The 17,871-nt window shown below is 41.2% G+C and overlaps 3 protein-coding genes and 1 pseudogene across 6 annotated transcripts; 2 read left to right on the top strand and 2 right to left on the bottom strand.

Moving 5' to 3' along the window:
* The first annotated feature begins 119 nt into the window (after positions 1-119).
* LOC127905937 (zinc finger protein 816-like) lies at positions 120-3,515 on the top strand. The gene is made up of 4 exons (XM_052490687.1): positions 120-753; positions 925-1,037; positions 1,327-1,429; positions 1,650-3,515. Exons 1-4 carry the CDS (start codon positions 498-500, stop codon positions 2,573-2,575), a joined length of 1,398 nt encoding a protein of 465 aa, XP_052346647.1. The 5' UTR covers positions 120-497; the 3' UTR covers positions 2,576-3,515.
* Positions 3,516-3,570: 55 nt separating this feature from the next.
* LOC118365110 (zinc finger protein 567-like) lies at positions 3,571-9,979 on the bottom strand. Of its 3 annotated transcripts, none has more exons than XM_035747063.2 (4): positions 9,406-9,979; positions 6,674-6,810; positions 6,259-6,364; positions 3,571-4,653 (listed from the first exon to the last, which is right to left on the bottom strand). In XM_035747063.2, exons 1-4 carry the CDS (start codon positions 9,707-9,709, stop codon positions 4,010-4,012), a joined length of 1,191 nt encoding a protein of 396 aa, XP_035602956.1. In that variant the 5' UTR covers positions 9,710-9,979; the 3' UTR covers positions 3,571-4,009. The 3 variants fall into 3 exon arrangements, with proteins under 3 accessions (XP_035602956.1, XP_035602957.1, XP_052346649.1); XM_035747064.2 differs by lacking the exon at positions 9,406-9,979 and adding an exon at positions 8,849-9,184; XM_052490689.1 differs by lacking the exon at positions 9,406-9,979 and adding an exon at positions 8,088-8,796.
* Positions 9,980-10,639: 660 nt separating this feature from the next.
* On the bottom strand, positions 10,640-13,939 carry LOC118365108 (oocyte zinc finger protein XlCOF19-like). 2 transcript variants are annotated; one of them, XM_052490688.1, is made up of 5 exons: positions 13,808-13,939; positions 13,610-13,696; positions 11,921-11,996; positions 11,715-11,823; positions 10,640-11,487 (listed from the first exon to the last, which is right to left on the bottom strand). In XM_052490688.1, the coding sequence occupies exons 3-5, from the start codon at positions 11,957-11,959 to the stop codon at positions 10,778-10,780; spliced, it is 858 nt and encodes a 285-aa protein (XP_052346648.1). In that variant the 5' UTR covers positions 11,960-11,996; positions 13,610-13,696; positions 13,808-13,939; the 3' UTR covers positions 10,640-10,777. The 2 variants fall into 2 exon arrangements, with proteins under 2 accessions (XP_052346648.1, XP_035602952.1); XM_035747059.2 differs by lacking the exons at positions 13,610-13,696; positions 13,808-13,939 and adding an exon at positions 12,350-12,846.
* On the top strand, positions 13,070-17,824 carry LOC118365753 (6-phosphogluconolactonase-like; annotated as a pseudogene).
* Positions 17,825-17,871: the final 47 nt, after the last annotated feature.

Below are 17,871 nucleotides of genomic sequence, written 5' to 3'. Positions count from 1 at the left end.
TCAGCCAGCTCTCTGTGAGAGAGAAGAGAGCCTGGAACCAGGTTAAATATGCATCAACAATTGTCGTTTCAAGATTGTCATTTAAAAAATCGTTTTTTTCCTCTGATTTGCGTACTTTTACTGATGTGCGTTTAATTTTTACAGTAATATAACTTTGGACCAGTAGATGGGGTCACAGCCCCACAAAATAAAGGTTTAAAATGTAGTGTTTACTGCGGTGATATGTTTAATCAAATTACTGTAATGTATTCCGTTTAACAAAAAAAATCGAGTTAACATCTATTTTTATCCACATGTACGCTATTGTAATCTGTACGTCATACATATGCGTCGGCCGGAAGTTGAATTTCCATTGCCTCTTGTTTTTGTTCCCGGTTAGATACTGTTCAGCAGCTGGGTTAGGTACGCTTTTTGTGTTCGAAATTGGCGAGATATTTGGTTAGTTTAAACAACTTTAATATCAATTCAAACGGTGTTTGGACAATTAACGCAGAGCCATGTCTAAACGCGCTTCTTTTCATACACAACTGTCCTCCATCATGGAAATACTGTCTAGAACCGCAATGGCTCATGTGTGTAAACTGGTTGACGACGAATACGCGGGAATATCTTTAGAAAATGAGTCTCTCACTGAGAAATTGCATAATCTGGAAAGTGAACTGACAATTGTGAAAAGCACAGCTCCCAAGCTGGCTGGAAACTATCGCTCTGTTGGTGTTCAAACTGGTGAAACTATCACCAGAGTAGACAGAGGTATGTTGTGGTCCTCTTATAATGCATCCGTGACGAGGGTGCATGCAGAATGGGGATCTTATAGTCTTCATTCCTTTCCATTTTAGTCTATACAGTGTCTTCACCCTATAGGGGACAATGTGTTTGACACAGTATGCCCAAGTGTCAATTCAGTTCTGCCTTCTCTTCCAGGGCTAAACGGATCCCCCACCATTGAAGGAATATTTGGGAAGGAATGGTGTCTTGATCTATGGAACCATGGGGATCCCAACAGCACAGAGAACAGTCCACAACACACTGCCAAAGTGAGTGAGGAGACTGAGGAGTTTTCCTTGCCTCGTCTGCTGTCCTTCATCTACACCGATATGAGAAAGCACTAGGCAGGATTGTGGAAACCAACAGAGGACTCAGGCTTACCAGAGGACATGCTGTCAGATGCCCAGCTCTTTGAAATGAGTGAATCCGAGGCTACCCTACATTATGGACACTTACTCTTTCTGTCATATTTAGAAGTCTTATTCCTTCAATGCATTTTTATTATTTAGTGTCTGCATTTTTCAAGTGGCTCTAAAAATATTTATCTTATTCTCGTAGTCAACAGGGGTGCCTTCAGGCCAAGCTGATGTTAAAGAGGAGGATTTTGAGGTGGAAATCATAAACAGAGACCCACAGGAAAGACCAACAATAATTTTAGATGGTAAGTTTTTAGAGGTTTTAATCTGAGATTTTTGATTTGCCTGGCTGGTGTAGTGCTAAATCATATAGGTTTAACGCTATGCGTTTGATACCATGCAGTTATAAGCCAATGTGACTCTTATTTGGTCATCATGGAGGTTGGACATTGCTTTTCATGAATAGCTGGACAGGCAACCACAACTCTTATTTGTATTATTTTTGTATTTGATCTGTTGCTTCAGGAGATGACGACTTAGTGGACAATGGAAGAGAAGGGCCCTCCAACGTGTATCCATCCTTTGATTCCTTCCGGCAGGACAGGCCAGAGAGATGGCATAAACAGGTACTGGAGATGTCTACTACGGATGTCTCCACAGGACACACTTTACGTTTCATATCCATCGACGGATTGGAGGAGGAATATGGCGAACATGTCTTTCCCATTGAGGACGATGAGATAAATGAGTTCCTACCAGACGATACCGAGCTGTTGCCCAACGAAGGACAAGATGAACACATCACAAACCCAACATATGCAAAGAAGTCTTTAGCAAAGTCAAAAAGCAAAGCTGGGAAGACTTTCAGTTACTTTAACCGGTTTAACTTGCACTCCCATAGTAAATCCGACACAAACAAGTTAAGTTGTGTGATTTGTAAGAAGACTTTCTTGCGGCAGAACCATCTGACGATGCATATGAGATCTCACAAGTCACTGTACTGCAGTGTGTGTAAGAACTATTATCCTGGGAAAACTCAGCTCAAAAAACACAAATGTGTTGCTCCCGATTATCTGGCCTCAAACAGCTCAAAGTACTTTTGTCATTACTGCGGCAAGTCTTTCAGCTGTCCGTCAAGCCTGAGGATACACCACCTGGTGCACACTGGAGAGAGACCCCACACGTGCACTGTCTGCGGGAGAGGATTCACACAGAAGGGCAATCTGAAATGTCACATGCGCCTTCACACTGGTGAGAAACCGTTCAAATGCCTCACATGTGAAATTGGTTTTACCCAGAAAGTATACCTCACTCAGCACATGGCCAAAGCTCACGGTCAAAAGGAAGAAAATAAGAAAAAGAAGCAAGTGCACAAATGTTCTAAGTGTCAGTTGTCTTTCATCAATCAGCAACTGCTCCAAACACACATGGCTGTTCATAAAAATAAATGAAGTATTTTTGGTTGATTGCAATACTCTTGACTTAAAGGGGCAATCTACAGTTGCTACATCCATGACTTATGCCTCATGAGCTTAGTTGAACTGTTGTACACCATCAGAACCCAAAATAAGCTTGTAAATAAACACTTTACATTTTAGTCATTTAGCAGACGCTCTTATCCAGAGCGACTAACAGGAGCAATTAGGGTTAAGTTCCTTGCTCATGGGCACATCGACAGCTTTTTCATCTTATCAGCTCTGCGATTTGATCCAGTGACCTTTTGGTTACTGGCCCAACGCTCTCAGCCACTAGGCTACATGCCACTCTAAATAGCCTCAAAACATGGTTAAAACTATAATTTTGGTATGGATGGTCAGTCCTTGCATCCATAGCTCTATGAATTTGAGTGGTTAGCCTACATTTCTCAAGGCCCAGCACAGCTTTTTACTGAAACTGGTGGGGAGGCCTCTTATCTGAACTGCTGATTGTCCATTTAAAGGATTGTGTGTCTGCTCAAACTGGAGAACCAAATACTGTCTAATGTACGTCATACTTCACAATATTGGCGCAATATTGGATGCTGGACCTGTGAGTCCCAGTCGGGACCCCCCCCCCCCGAATACGCTACAGTATGTTGTAGCCTTTAAGTGTATTTTTTATTACACTTAATTTGTCTGAATTAGCCACAACACTAACAGGATGTTTTAGGCGATCTGGTATGATTTGAAGGTAAATTATGAAGTTTTATTTTGCAAAGAACGTGGTGCATGAGTATTGCACTATTCATAAGTACTGTAATGTTCACTTACCACTGTTCTATATTTTAGGCTCAAGGATTGAACCTGCCAATGTTTTGTACATAATGCTTCCATGATTGTGTCAGTTGTTTTTCTGGAATATTTATCTGCTGTAAACTTTCATAATTAAAGCAGCATTAAGGGTATAACTTCATCTTTGCCATGTTTACATTTTTATAATATGTAATGTGAACAAATAAGTAAATGTATTACTGTACGCATTACTTTAATTTCATAATTCATGACAAATTATTTGGCACACGTTTACATGATCGGTCTACCACACTGGCATTCTTCACAGTAGCACAAACAACCACTGTTCAAAAAATGTCACTCAAATCTCTTCATCTAACAGTGGGGCATAGTCTCTTGCCAATTGTGTGACAAGAAGGCACAGTGTGTGCAATCCTACGGACGGCGCAGAGGGAAAACTTGAATGGAACAGTTCTCTGCCATGTAGTGAAGAGTAACAGCTGGGTAATGTTCATAAGGGCACACAGTAGCGCAACAGTTTAAAAACAAACGTGACCTACTGAAAACCACCATGATTACAATAAGGTTAAAGATGTTTCGGTTGCCAGTTTTCAAAACAAGGTTGAAATGTAAATAAAACAAATTGACAATATAAAATGACTACTCCCTAATCCCTTAATTGAAACATTGGTGTGTGTTAAAACCGTGTTTATAGGTGTAGCTCTTCCCACAGTCGACACAGCTATAAGGCTTCTCCCCTGTGTGACTCCGGAGGTGGACGTTCAACGAACTCTTCTGAGAGAAACTCTTCCCACATTCTGTGCAACTGTAGGGTTTCTCTCCGGAGTGTGTACGCTGATGGAGCTTCAGGTACGTCTTCTGAGCGAAGCGCTTCCCGCAAACTGTGCAGCCAAACGGTTTCTCTCCAGAGTGGCGTCTGATGTGGACTTTCAAGTAGCTTAAATAACCAAAGCTCTTCCCACAAAACAAACAGTCAAACTGCTGCTTCGGGTCTTTTCCAGTTCCCTGCTGGAGGCTTGGCCGGTTTCTTGGTGCGTATGTGTTGCGGGGAGGATAGTCCATGTACATTCCGTCGGCTGTGTCAGGGCCAGGCTCTGGTGTGTTGTCAACCAGACCAGCCAGAGTGGGGTCTTCCATGAGGCTCTCAACGGATGTGGGCTGCTCTGTGTCAGGCTGTACCTGATGGCTGCCTGCAGGGTCAGGCATTGAAGGGTATGTGTTCAAGTCCCCCTGGTATAGGTGAAGTTGACTGGCAGCTGTTCTCTCTACTGCTGGAGCATCCTCCACTGCTACACTCCCTGTACAGTACAAATGAAAACAATCTCAACACCGGCATCACAGCTGTGAAACAATTCAATAACCAGTCCCATATAGGGCTGTTGCAGTGACAGTATTACTGCCACAGCGGCAGTCATGACGGCAGTAAAATTCTATGTGACAGTCGAGTCATGGTAATCTCCGTAATCTCCAACTCGCTAATTCATCAGGTCGCTAACGGCCTGGTACTCAGGGCACTACTTCGCCTCCAACCACAGACAATGCAAACGCAATCAAAAAAATCACATCAAAACAGTATGTGCTTTTAAAACTGAGATTGTTGAACTTCTTTCTTCAAATTGATCAATAGGTTGAAACATTGGAAAACATGTTACTATCCTTGTTCCTGAACAGATTTCACTTTGTTTCCCAAATTAAGCACTGGGTAGCTGCAGGAACAGGGTTGGAGAGCCCTTGGCATAAAGAGTACGGGGGGGGCGGGGTTATTATATGTGGTGCAGTGAAATTACTGGAGTAGCCTACCCAACATGAGTGAAAAACATACAGACGGTAAAGTTTCCCCCACTTTTCCAGTGCATATGGATGACATGGGGCGGCAGAGTAGCCTAGTGGTTAGAGCGTTGGACTAGTAACCGGAAGGTTGCAAGTTCAAACCCCCGAGCTGACAAGGTACAAATCTGTCGTTCTGCCCCTGAACAGGCAGTTAACCCACTGTTCCTAGGCCGTCGTTGAAAATAAGAATCTGTTCTTAAATAAAATCTGTTGGTTAAATAAAGTTAAAATAAATAATAATAATAATATTTATTTTTTATCTTGCCTCGGTTCTTGCCCATTTGATAAATGAAGATTTATAAATCTAAACTGATTTCCATAGCAGTAAAGACTAGATTAAATTGAGAAAAGTCTGATGGGTGAAACAGAACAGCATGTGCAACCTGAGGCAAGAGCACAAGCAGCCCATACGTCTTAATTTCTAAGGCTTGTAAATCGTTCACAACTAAAGTTGCCAAATAACTCTAAATCTAGCGTATATGACCCGTTTCAAATGATACATTTTACGCTCAACATTGCCACTTCATATGAGCAACATAATCCTATTTAGGTAAGTTCAATTATATTCTTCTTACTTTAAAACCATATAATCGTAAAATACTGGCACGCATCTTATAAGCATATCTTGTCTGCTAAATAAACAAGCCTATGGCGTGGTGCATAGCCAGATAACATACAGTAAGTAGTCCAACACATTTGGTTCATCTGAAATACATTTTTTTCATTTCATAATGTTTCTTTAGCTCTGCCTAAAAGAATGAATTTATTGTGATTTGTAGTCGATTTATTCATCTTTTTTTTTTAAATGGAGACCGCATCAGCGGCTTGTATGAGTGGAGCCTGGCGATTAACAGTCAATTACCGTGAGACCAGCAGTCGTTTGCATGACAATAACAGGCTGACAAAATGTAATGACCGCCACAGCCCTATTTCCTTAAACTAGTCATAGTAGCATACAATGCTTATCCAGAGACTGACTTACAATTGCAACTTGCCCCCATCCGTCATGAAAGGATGTTGTTTATTTTACATATGAATGAGCTGTCAGAATTTCTCGATCACGACACACATACTTTTTCTGTTGCTTGCATGTCCCCTCTGCTGGTCCACTGGCTGATCCTCAAACAGCTCCTCTTTGATAAACACCAACTCGGGCTCATTGTTCACCAAGTCTATTGCCTACACAAGACAGGTGAGTGACTGTTATTAGACAACACATGGTTCTTTTTTTATTCCGACTGTAACAGAAGAACCTTTGAAACCCTTGTGATCCAAGAGTATAACCCTTCCCAGTCCCAATTCGCTCCTTAACCCTTGGATCTGAATAGGTATAAACACCAGTGGGGGTGTGTAGCGCTTCCGCCATATTGCTTGGTTTGTCACCTTACAGATCTGCAAACATTGTAGGACTAATGTCAGGGGAAGGGAACAAAGTAGGACAGCCTGGCTAGCAGAGATGCACTATTCAAGGATATTAATACATCTGACCTGAGTGACGTCACCATCGCCCAAAATGACCGATCCAATTGTCTCTTTATCCTGAGGGATAGAGTCTCCATTTCTCCATAGGTCCATGCACCAGTCCTTACCAAAGACACCCTCTATGGCGGGTGCAGACTGCTTCTCTGAAAATGGAAACGTCTATCGTGAATATACTGACCGTGGCTGAACCAGCATCCATTCATCTTCCCATTAAACAGCTCTGCAAGCGGTTTAATGTCCAAATATGCAGGCAACTATCGTCATTTACTGCTGTTACGCCCGGTATGTACTTCCAAAAAAGGTTTAAATAAAAATTGAATATTGTTTTTTTTTACCAGAAGAGGTGCTGTTTCGGGTGCCTTTACCATCAAAAACAATACATTGAAAAAAATTCTGGTTGCTTATACATTTCTATTTAGACCTTTTTTGGAAGTACATATATGCTTGCAGATTTGTCTAATGGGAAGATGAATGGAAGCATTGTGGGCATAAATGTATTTGTCACTTACTTTGTAAATAACAGGTGTAGACTAACAGTGAAATGCTTGCTTACGGTTCCTTTCCCAACAATGTCGTTAAATAAAAAAAATACATGTTTTAATAATAATAAAAATAGTGACATACGGAATAAATAAATACACAGTGAATAACTTATAAAAATAACATGGCTATATACAGCGAATACCCGTACGGAGTCAATGTGCAGGGGTACGAGGTAATTAAGGTAGCATATAGGTAGGGGTAAAGTGACTAGGCAATGGGGTAGATATTAGACCGTGGCAGCAGCGTATGTGGCGAGTGTGAAAGTGTGTGTATGTTGGGGTGTCAGTGTAAGTATGTGTGGGTATAGAGACAGTACAAAAAAAGGGTCAATGTAGGTAGTCCGGGTAGCCATTTGATTAGCTATTTAGAAGTCTTATTTAGTAGTCTTATGTCTTGGGGGTAGAAGCTGTTCAGGGTCCTGTTGGTTCCAGACTTGTGCACTGGAACTACTTGCCGTGCAGTGGCAGAAAACAGCCTATATCGCTTGGGGGGGGGGGCTGGAATCTGCAAATTTTTGGGTTCTTCCTCTGACACTGCCTGGTAGAGGTCCTCGATGGCAGGGAGCTCGGCCTCAGTGATATACTGGGCCTTACGCGCCACCCTCTGTAGCGCCTTGCGGTCAGGTGCCTTGCAGTTGCCATTCCAATGCATTGATGCAGCCAGTCAAGATCCTCTTAATGGTGCAGCTGTAGAACTTTGAGGATCTGAGGGCCCATGCCAAATCTTTTCAGCCTCCTGAGGGGGGAAGAGGTGCTGTCATGCCCTCTTCACAAATGTGTGGACCATGTTAATTCCTTAGTGATGTGGACACCAAGACATTTGAAGCTCTCGACCCTCTACACTATTGCCCCATCAATGTGAATGGGGGCATACTCACCCCTCTGTTCCTGTAGTCCACGATCAGCTCCTTTCTCTTGCTGACGTTGAGGGAGAGGTTGTTGCGCTGGCACCACATTGCCAGGTCTCTGACTAAGCACACAACCCTGAGGGGCCCCGGGTTGATGGTCAGTGTGGCAGATGTGTTGTTGCCTACCCTCAGCGCCTGGAGGGGGACAGCCCGTCAGGAAGTCCAAGATCCAGTTGATGAGGGAGGTGATCAGTCCCAGGGTCCTGAGCTTGGTGATGAGCTTGGAGGAGACTATGATGTTGAATGCTGAGCTCTAGTCAATGAACAGCATTCTTACATAGGTATTCCATTTATCCAAATGGCTGAGGGCAGTGTGGAGTGCAATAGAGATTGCGTCATCTGTTTGAGCAATGGCCAGCCTTTCAAAGCATTTATATACATGCAAGTGTTACAGAGTGATAGTAATTTAGGCAGGTTACGTTGGAATTCTTGGTCAAGGGGACTATGGTGGTCTGCTTGAAACAAGTTTGTATTACAGACCAGGTCAGGGTTAGGTTGAAAATGTCAGTGAAGACGCTTGCCAGCTGCTCAGCACATGTTTTGAGTACACGTCCTGGTAATCCGTCTGGACTTTAAAGATCGTCTGGCGTGGGAAGTTTGTTAAGACACCCACACTCATTATGAACGTTAAAATGCATCGCTTGCGGTATGATTTTGAAAACATAAGGAACGCATATTCCATATCCGCGAGAAATAATTTTCAAAAATCAAAAGGTTAAATTACTACACACCTTCTCATTGTTAGGGTTCTGACAGTGCCAAATGTCCATGTTTACATCGCTTGATTACGGAAAACACCTGGAAGACGTCTCCGAACACCTTGGTGTAAACGGAAGATGGACGCAACAAACATGTCACCGAAATATACTGTCGGCTGCAACTGTGTTAAAACAGTGCAGTAACGTTAACTGTACAATTTGAATTTGTTTCATGTTTGATGTGATATGAAAGTAGAGAGCTTTATGTTTCTAGAACTGTACCCGAAATTGAGAATTGAGTCGTTTAGATGGAGTACGTGGCTGTTCGGCCGATGTCACATAAAAAGTTAACAAAAACCAACATAATGTACTGATTACATTACCCAAAGAATAGCCCGCAATTACACAGAACAATGTGTGCAGCTATTGCGGGCTATTCTTTGGGTGCTGAAATCACTAGGTGTATCTTTAAAGCCCGCCCACACTTATCTAAGTCGTAAATCATGGAATGTATTTTAATCGGCTATAGTTGCTAGCTAGCAACCTATCATGGATTAAATATATCTAACCTACTGTCTAAAAATGCTCACCTCGGTTCTCACTTGCTTGATGCGTAAATATTTGTCCCGAGACCTGAACTCCATTCTGACAACGGCTGGCAATGACCCTTTTACGTTCGTGCAGTTTTACCGTCTTTAATTCAATCTCTAGCAGGTAACATTTCTTCTTTAATGCCTCGTTCTCGTTCATGTGTTGTTGGGATATTTCAGAACGGAGAACCGCCGAGCACTCGTCGACAAGTTTGCCGATTTCAACCACAGCAGCTTTGCTTAGCATTTCCATAATGGAAACTAACTGGGTCTGAAAACTTCCCCGATTTATCAACGTATTCATGGTTTTGTTTTTAAAAAGAAAATAAGTCCAACGCGTATGATAGGCTGGCTATATTAATAAAACGGAATAATAATAGACATTGATTGGGTGGCTAGCTAGCTCAAACAGACCAGAGATAATAGATAAATTAGAAGATAGGAATCCCATTAGAAAAATAATGGATAACCTATGAAACTTATCACCAGCAGACTCTCGACCAATCGCGTTCAAGTTGTCACGCAGTTGCTAAACTAATCGTCACGCAATCCCTTCTCAAAGTCGGGGTATGCCTATTTTCCTCGACAGTACGTAATGTCACGATGCAAAAGCTATACGATATTACAGAGAACACGTTAAATATCTCACATCTCGGAAAATATTTGTAATGTTGTACTGCTTGTTGACAAATATTGGGGTTTTGCGTTAGCGCCCAATTGACTCCCATTCACTCATTGAAAGAAAATATACTATATATATACATACATACACACACAAGGAGTATTTGTATTTATATATATATAAAATATATATATATATATATATATACACTCCTTGTCCCAGAATCACCCAGAATACACCGCGCGACTCATTGACGACGCGTGAGCAACGTAGATAATGGGCGTTAATAAGAATGCAATAGAGTTTCCTATCTTCTCCTACCATCTCTGAATAGACCTCTCACTCATTAATCGAAACATTACCGCATTGAATTGTGGGATACTTTACCGTAAAGCATTAAGGTCACGATTACTTTTTTCACGGACACTTCTGTTGAGCTTTATTTCATGGTTTACTGTCAAATATCCCACAATTCAATGCAGTAATGTTTAGAGCCAATTTTTAAAAAACTAGACACCTTGGCAGTTGGCTGTTACTTTCAGGGCTATATTTCACCTCCAAACCCATTTGAAATGAGGAAAAATATGACAGACAGCAGAATAGAGACCTAGCAAATGTTGAAAAAGGGACACCTTTATTTTTCTGAAAAGCAAAAACTTCTATTCTATTGAGGAAAACTTTTAATGACTTTTAAATCCATCAAATCCACTGCAGAGGCTGGTTGGTTGGTACTAGTACTCATGGTCTATTTTACCATCTGTCCTCTTGAAAACTGGACTCACTGGAAACATGCATGCTGAACTCTGTATGTACACCCATGTGTTTCTTAAGGTTACAGTTTTTAGTAAATCCCTTCCCACATTTCACACAAACATAAGGTTTTTCTCCAGTGTGGGTGCGCTGGTGCATATCGAGAGTGCATTTTTGAATGAAGCTCTTGCCGCAGTCGAGGCAGCGATATGGTTTTTCTCCAGTATGGGTGCGTTGGTGGGTATAAAGATGCCCTTTTTGTGCGTATCTCTTTCCACACAGCGTGCATCGGTACGGTTTCTCTCCAGTGTGACTTCGCTGGTGTATTTCCAGCTGACTGTAACACCTGAAGTTCTTGCCACATTGCATACAGCCAAATCTTTTAGCTCCTGACGTTCTCAGGCTGTGGATCTTCATGTTTGACTTTGCCACACTGAAACTCTGAAAGGGCACATTTGTTATACCACCAGAGCTGTTTCCAGTTATGGAGTTTCTCTGTGCAGCAGGTGTAATCTGCTGTGCATCCTGGCTCTGTGAACATGCAGGCGGCATCCAATGTGTGTCCAGGTCCTCCAATTGCACTCTGGATGAGGGCGGAGTGCTGTGGTTCACTTGGCTCTCAGTAAGCATAGGGTGTTTGTCTGAGCCGTCTGGACAATGCTGATGCACATCAAGACACCCAACATCTGTATCAAGTGATGTTGCTGCTTCTGTTTGACACAGGAAGACATGTATATGTATATATTTTAGAACAGAATTAAACAGTTCAATCTTTATTCAGTTACACAAGACAAGCCAATGCTTCTGCATTTTGCCTATTGTATTATTGCACTAGATTACCCAACTGTTCAGCAATGCCAACACAAGTCATTGTCCTCCCTGACAGTGTACTATTTGGCACCCAGGCCCTCATGTGATTTAATCCATCAACACTCACCCTTTTCATTTATGAGTTCAGTCTTTGGCCCACTACCCCATATGTCCACCTCTGAAGGTTCCTCCTTGATCACAATCAACTTAGGCTGGTCTCTCACCACTGTGGTAGGCTTTAGGGTAAATAACAATAGCTCAGCAAAAAATGGTAACTAGAAGGACATTACAGTAAGGCTACTTGACAGAAGGAATGACAGTTTCATAACTTACCACAAGAGCACTATCTTCAACCGGATGGATGACGTGCATCTCTTGGGGAGGACAAATGTTTTCCCAGGAACTCTCACTAAGCATACAAGAAAACAAATATATTACATTCTGACAGATAAAAAAAGTTAGGTTCAATCAATAAATAAAGTATTTGATACAATTATTGTTTTCACAGTTACCCAGCCTAAACCCAAAGAGCAAGCAGAAGCCACATGATTGAAGCAGCACAGGGTTTCATGCAGAATCATTCTAATATCTGTGATTTGTGGCCAGTATAATCCAGACCTGGGTTAAAAACTATAGCAAATTAGGCATGTGCACTTTGGGGACTAAACACAGCACACGTATTTGACCCAGATATATTCACATACACACACAATTACATTACCTGCCCATGGAATATTGAATAAGAGTCAACTTTTTGCAAACCTTTTTTTAATTGCAGGTCTTTTGGGCTCAGACTGAGATATTTCACAATACTCGTTCATTGAACCGTCTCTCACTCTTATTGGTGTTTTCGTGCGTGTATCTGCGGTTGCGTGCTGCCTGTGCCCTCGGTCGATCCAAAGCAAATTCTCCATCAACTGCAGTTTCTCTGTAAGTGCTGCTATTTCATTCCGACCACGCGTTATTTCTAATTTTAAAACCTTTGATTCGATGTCGACCAGTTTGCTTATTTCTGAAACAGCTGTTTTTGATAACGCGTCCATGACTGAAACGAGCTGTGCTTGAAAACAAAAAGCTGTCGACATTTTGGCAAAAGTATATATACAACTAAAATATGCTGATAACTGTATGTATTACTTTCAACGAGCTGTCAAATATTTAGTTTGTTAAATATAACAATGTGTGCCTCGAATTCTTTGTACAAACATGCACACAACAAAGACACATGGTTCCATCTACAGGATCGGAGGGGAAATCGCAGCAAAGACAAGTGGCAACTTTGTATCTAAAAAGCATTTGGGAGAATAATTTTATAACATTTTAATTTAACAACTACCATAACTATATCGAGTAAAATGAGGTTAAATTATTATAAGTAGTTCATCAACTGTTAATTATCAGTTGGTTGATTTCCAGATAATCAAAGACGATTATAGTGTACTAAAGACAGTTTTTAGGCTTAAATCCATATACAGTGCACATGGGATTCGAGGTAATCACATTCACTACAATTACCAGAATGCAACATAACAGGGCGGTCCTGCGGATATTTGATTGGCTAGTGGATGAATAGTTTCAGGAAGTGCTGCGAGTGGCAAAATGTTCGCCGACCAAAAAAAAAAAAAGTAATTCCACAAGATTAACTTTGAGTAAAATGTTGCTTTTCCACACGCTTTATTATGGCTAATAGTATTAATTTGATACCTGTCTGGAACTGGTGAGCTTCACCTACTCTCCAGATTGAGATGCAAGCTGTCAATGGCACTGCAAAGCTATTTTACATGCACCACAGTGGACACTATTACAACGTGCATCGGTGAGATTCTGCTAATAAATCAGACTGTTATACCAGTTTCTGGTTACACAGCCTGAAACTAAGCACTGCAAAAATTTGGAAAGTTTCTGTACAAGCCAGAATGTTTCATACAATTACATTTTAACTTAGGCTGATGTACAGGCAATGGAAAGCGTAGTCACATTCGGACTACAGTGAGATGTGAAGTTCTGCCGAAGAGTACTCACCATCATTATTATTATAGACCAGTCCAGTCTTGCCTTTTTTTCTATATTTATTGGTAGCTGGCCTTCTTCTCTGGAATTGGGGAAATTCTGCAATATCATGGTGAATTGTAAAACAATGATGTGGATTGACAGTGACACTTCCTCCTTGCTGGTATAGTAAGTGCATCACTGATTATAAAATAAAATGTTTTCCGTTACCTCAACCTTCTTTCTTTTCCCTCTTCTATTCCAGTCAGGATGTCAGGCAGAAGAGTAGTGGTGTTCTCTTCAGCAGCAGAGCTTGGTCCAGCTCTGGCTCACCTGGTAGCATCTCGGGCTGACAAGGCCCTGTTGGACCATGGCCAGTTCTCCCTGGGCCTCTCAGGGGGCAGCTTGGTGTCCATGCTCAGCAAGGAGCTGCCCGCCCTGCCAGACCTGGACTGCAGCCACTGGCTAGTAGGTTTCTGTGATGACAGGCTGGTTCCCTTTGACAATGGAGAGAGTACCTATGGACTGCACAAGGTAACAGAATCTCATAGTTTACTGGTCCTTGCCTCGGCAGCTGCATATATTAAAATCACAGAGTTTACTGTAAACCTGATATGTAGAAAAGATAACAATTAATATACACTGAATGTACAAAATATTAGGAACATATGCTCTTTCCATGATAGACTGACCAGGTGAAGGCTATGATCCCCTATTGATGTCAGTTGTTACATCCACTTCAATCAGTGTAGATGAAGGGGAGGAGACAGGTTAAAGAAGGACAATTGAGACATGGATTGTTTGCAGTATGTGTGCCGTTCAGAGGGTGAATGGGCAAGACAAAATATTTAAGTGCCGTTGAACGGGGTATGGTACTAGATGCCAGGCGCACCAGTTCAAATGTGTGTCAAGAACTGCATGGTTTGTCACCCTCAACAGTTTCCTGTGTGTATCAAAAATGGTCCACCACCCAAAGGACATTCAGCCAACTTGATACAACTATGGGAAGCATTTGAGTCAATATGAGCCAGCATCCCTGTGGAACGCTTTCTAAACCTTGCCCATGCCCTGACAAATTGGGGCTGTTCTGAGGGAAAATGGAGGTGTAAACTCAATGTTAGAAAGATGTTTGTACAGTTAATGCATGTGCATATTCTTATCTACAGCCTGATGTCTGTATTTTTCTGCGAGCACACATATTTAATTCAGGGGCAGGGCATTTACTACCTTTTTCTAGTTCTCATTCAACCTTAAGTAAGGACAGTTCTTCTGCATCTATCAGGTTAAATAACTATTTATATTCAATCATGTTTTGTTTTTGTCAACAGAATCAGTTGTTCTCCAAAATCAACATCCCAGACAGTATGGTCCTAGCGATTGACCCCTCTTCATCTGTACAGGAGTGTGCTGAGGATTATGCCCGCAAACTGAAGGAGGTACAGACTCACACACACACACACACACACACACACACACACACACACACACACACACACACACACACACACACACACACACACATATATATATATATATATATATATATATATATATATATATATATATATACACACACACACACACAGTTCATTTATCACTTGTATGGTTATGAAACAAAGAAAAGTTATGACATGAACCATTGAGATATTATAATCTATTTTCGTATTAAAGGTAAACTCAGCGATATGACGTAGATGCAGAAAGTAAACAGCATAGTGGGTCAATTTCCGCAACAACTAAGAGTGTTGAATCGCAAGACTCAACTTCTCTGCTAATTTGGTGCCCTGTCTACCACGCTGTGAACAGTGTGAAGGGAACCCGTGCAGATACTTTGTGCGACGGTGTGAGAGCAAAGTGTTGCATCTCGTTCATCTCAATATCTCCAGTGCTGCTTGTGGCAACGTCAATTCACGGAGTCCTGAAGGAGGATATCTCTGTGTTTGATCTGTTGCTGCTGGACATGGGGCCTGATGGACACACCTGTTCCCTCTTCCCAGACCATCCTCCGTTGTAGGTGAGCATAGTCTACAGCCCAGTTTCAGGTCTTCTTTATTGCACTGTAGCCATGTTGACTCCCAGGTTGTCTTTTTTTGCAGTCACGTTGCACTGTTTATCAAGTCTCACAATGCCTGGAGAAGTGTTTAGCATTTTATATGATAAAGAAATCTTCTCAGACGACCTGGAACGCCACCTGTATCACTCATTAGGTTGTAATTCTGGTATCAAAGGAGCTAAAACGGATAACTATTTACATCAATGTTTCTAATACGTCTTCTTTTTCTATCCATATATGGTCTTGTGAAGATCAGATCATGACATTACATCTGTTCTCAATGGGGGTTAAAAAACGTTAAAAAAGCGTTGCTTGGTCTGGGTCTAATTAAAGCTGTTAGGTACTATTCTCATCAGATAGTCTTTCATGAAGGAAGAACTGTCTTCTGTTATGGGAGATCAGAAAACCCTCAGCATACATGTCCCAAGCAGCCACCCTCTCCCAGTTTCATGTTATCTGAACTGGAAATGAGCCATAACCACTCTACAGTTAGTTGAATACAAATAGTTATGTTTAGCACATGTAAGGGAAGACGTTCATGTTGACACAAACATAATGTATTGTAGTGCAAAGCCATGAATGCATGATTGCAAATTACTGTCATACTGACATATGGGGCTTTTAACCATGTTAGAAAATTTCACACCACTTCAAACACCCGTTGTTATAAATCCCCCTGGGAACCCACCCTTCAGTCTATCATAATTAGAACATATTTTAAAGTCACTTAAAGATAATATGCAGTAGGTTAAAATATGGATTCAGAGGTTTGGGGCTATAAATGAACGTATAGCCAGTATTTTGTGACATCTCAGTGTAAGGTTTTTAAAAATTATCTTTAGATTCTTCCTTTCAGTTAATTCAAGTCTGGTTCTGACCAGTAGAGTGTTTATTTAATGTGTTTCGTCACACACATGGATACACCTGTCCTGCCATGCATGTGTTGTTTTAGTCACTCCACTGGCTATGTATGGACCATTCTTGTATTTTGGGTTTACTCTTTTAGGAAACCTAGAAAATTGTGGCCCCAATCTGTGACTCGCCCAAGCCCCCACCACAACGTGTGACCATGACATTTTCCATAGTGAACTTAGCCCATTGTGTGGTCTTTGTCAACAGGGGGCAGCAAAGCACCAGTGATAAAGGTACTATATCCTCTCCTCCATACTGGCATCCTCTCTGACTCAATAATATCTAACCCTGATCCTAACCTATTAAGCATCAAGAAATGTCACTATGAAGACTTGATTCAGGTTATTTGTATTTATGTTTACCTGTAATTTACTGTTTAAAAAATATATATATCCCAAAAATAGATCTCACTGTAAAACAGTAATGGATTGAGAGCATTTCTGTGGTTGTTGATAACACTACTACAAGTGAGCTTTTCCTTTCAAGTGCTGGAGGGTGGTGAAGGCCAGGCCCTACCTGCAGCCAGAGTGGTCCCCAGCCACGGTGAGCTGTTCTGGCTCACAGATGAACCAGCCACTGCTTCCTTGATACTCCAAATGGAGAGACCAGGCTCTGCAGCAAAACTCTAAAGACCAAAGAGAAGGACAAAAAGGAGCTCAGAAACTCAACACCCACAGAGAAAAATGTGCAGGATATCACTGAACATTCCTGTTTCTATTTTACAGTGTTATGTTTTAGGCATGAGATTAAACCCTACCTACCAGGAAAATGGGATTTAAGTGAATTCATGAATGAATAGGAAAAACATTGGATTGTTTACACATCAGTTGTAGAACGGTGCTGAATGTATGTATAATTATGGGGAAACCATTTGAAGTAGTTGCTGGATGATTCATTCCAGAGGAAACGGTGTAATGTCATAATAATACAAATAGATTTACTGTTAAAGTTTCAGGGTTATTTAGTGTGTACTATCTCATGGAATTGTATGGGATTCCAACAAGCTGCTTGTATGGTAGACTCAGCCAGAAAGTGTTTACTTTGTTACTAATCTGTTGACCGCTGTACTTTGAAGTCCGACTTTGCATTGGACTATCAGTGGGCGTTAAAATGGATGACATGCACTTCTGTCTAGCCAAAACATTTATGATTTTGATGATAAACTGAAATGGCATATGCCCTTCTTGGCTAAAGGTTACAGTGATGAAAATAAGTGAATATTTGTACAGAATGATTATCAATATTAACATTACAAATCGATTAATAAAGGTAAAAAAAATGAATTTGTTCAATTCGCAATAGTTTCCACATGTAAAAAGGATTATTCAAC

The sequence above is a fragment of the Oncorhynchus keta genome, chromosome 32 (assembly GCF_023373465.1).
Source record: "Oncorhynchus keta strain PuntledgeMale-10-30-2019 chromosome 32, Oket_V2, whole genome shotgun sequence".
NCBI lineage: Eukaryota > Metazoa > Chordata > Actinopteri > Salmoniformes > Salmonidae > Oncorhynchus > Oncorhynchus keta.
The sequence above is the reverse complement of the archived record's forward strand: the minus strand, read 5'-3'. Positions and strand labels throughout refer to the sequence as shown.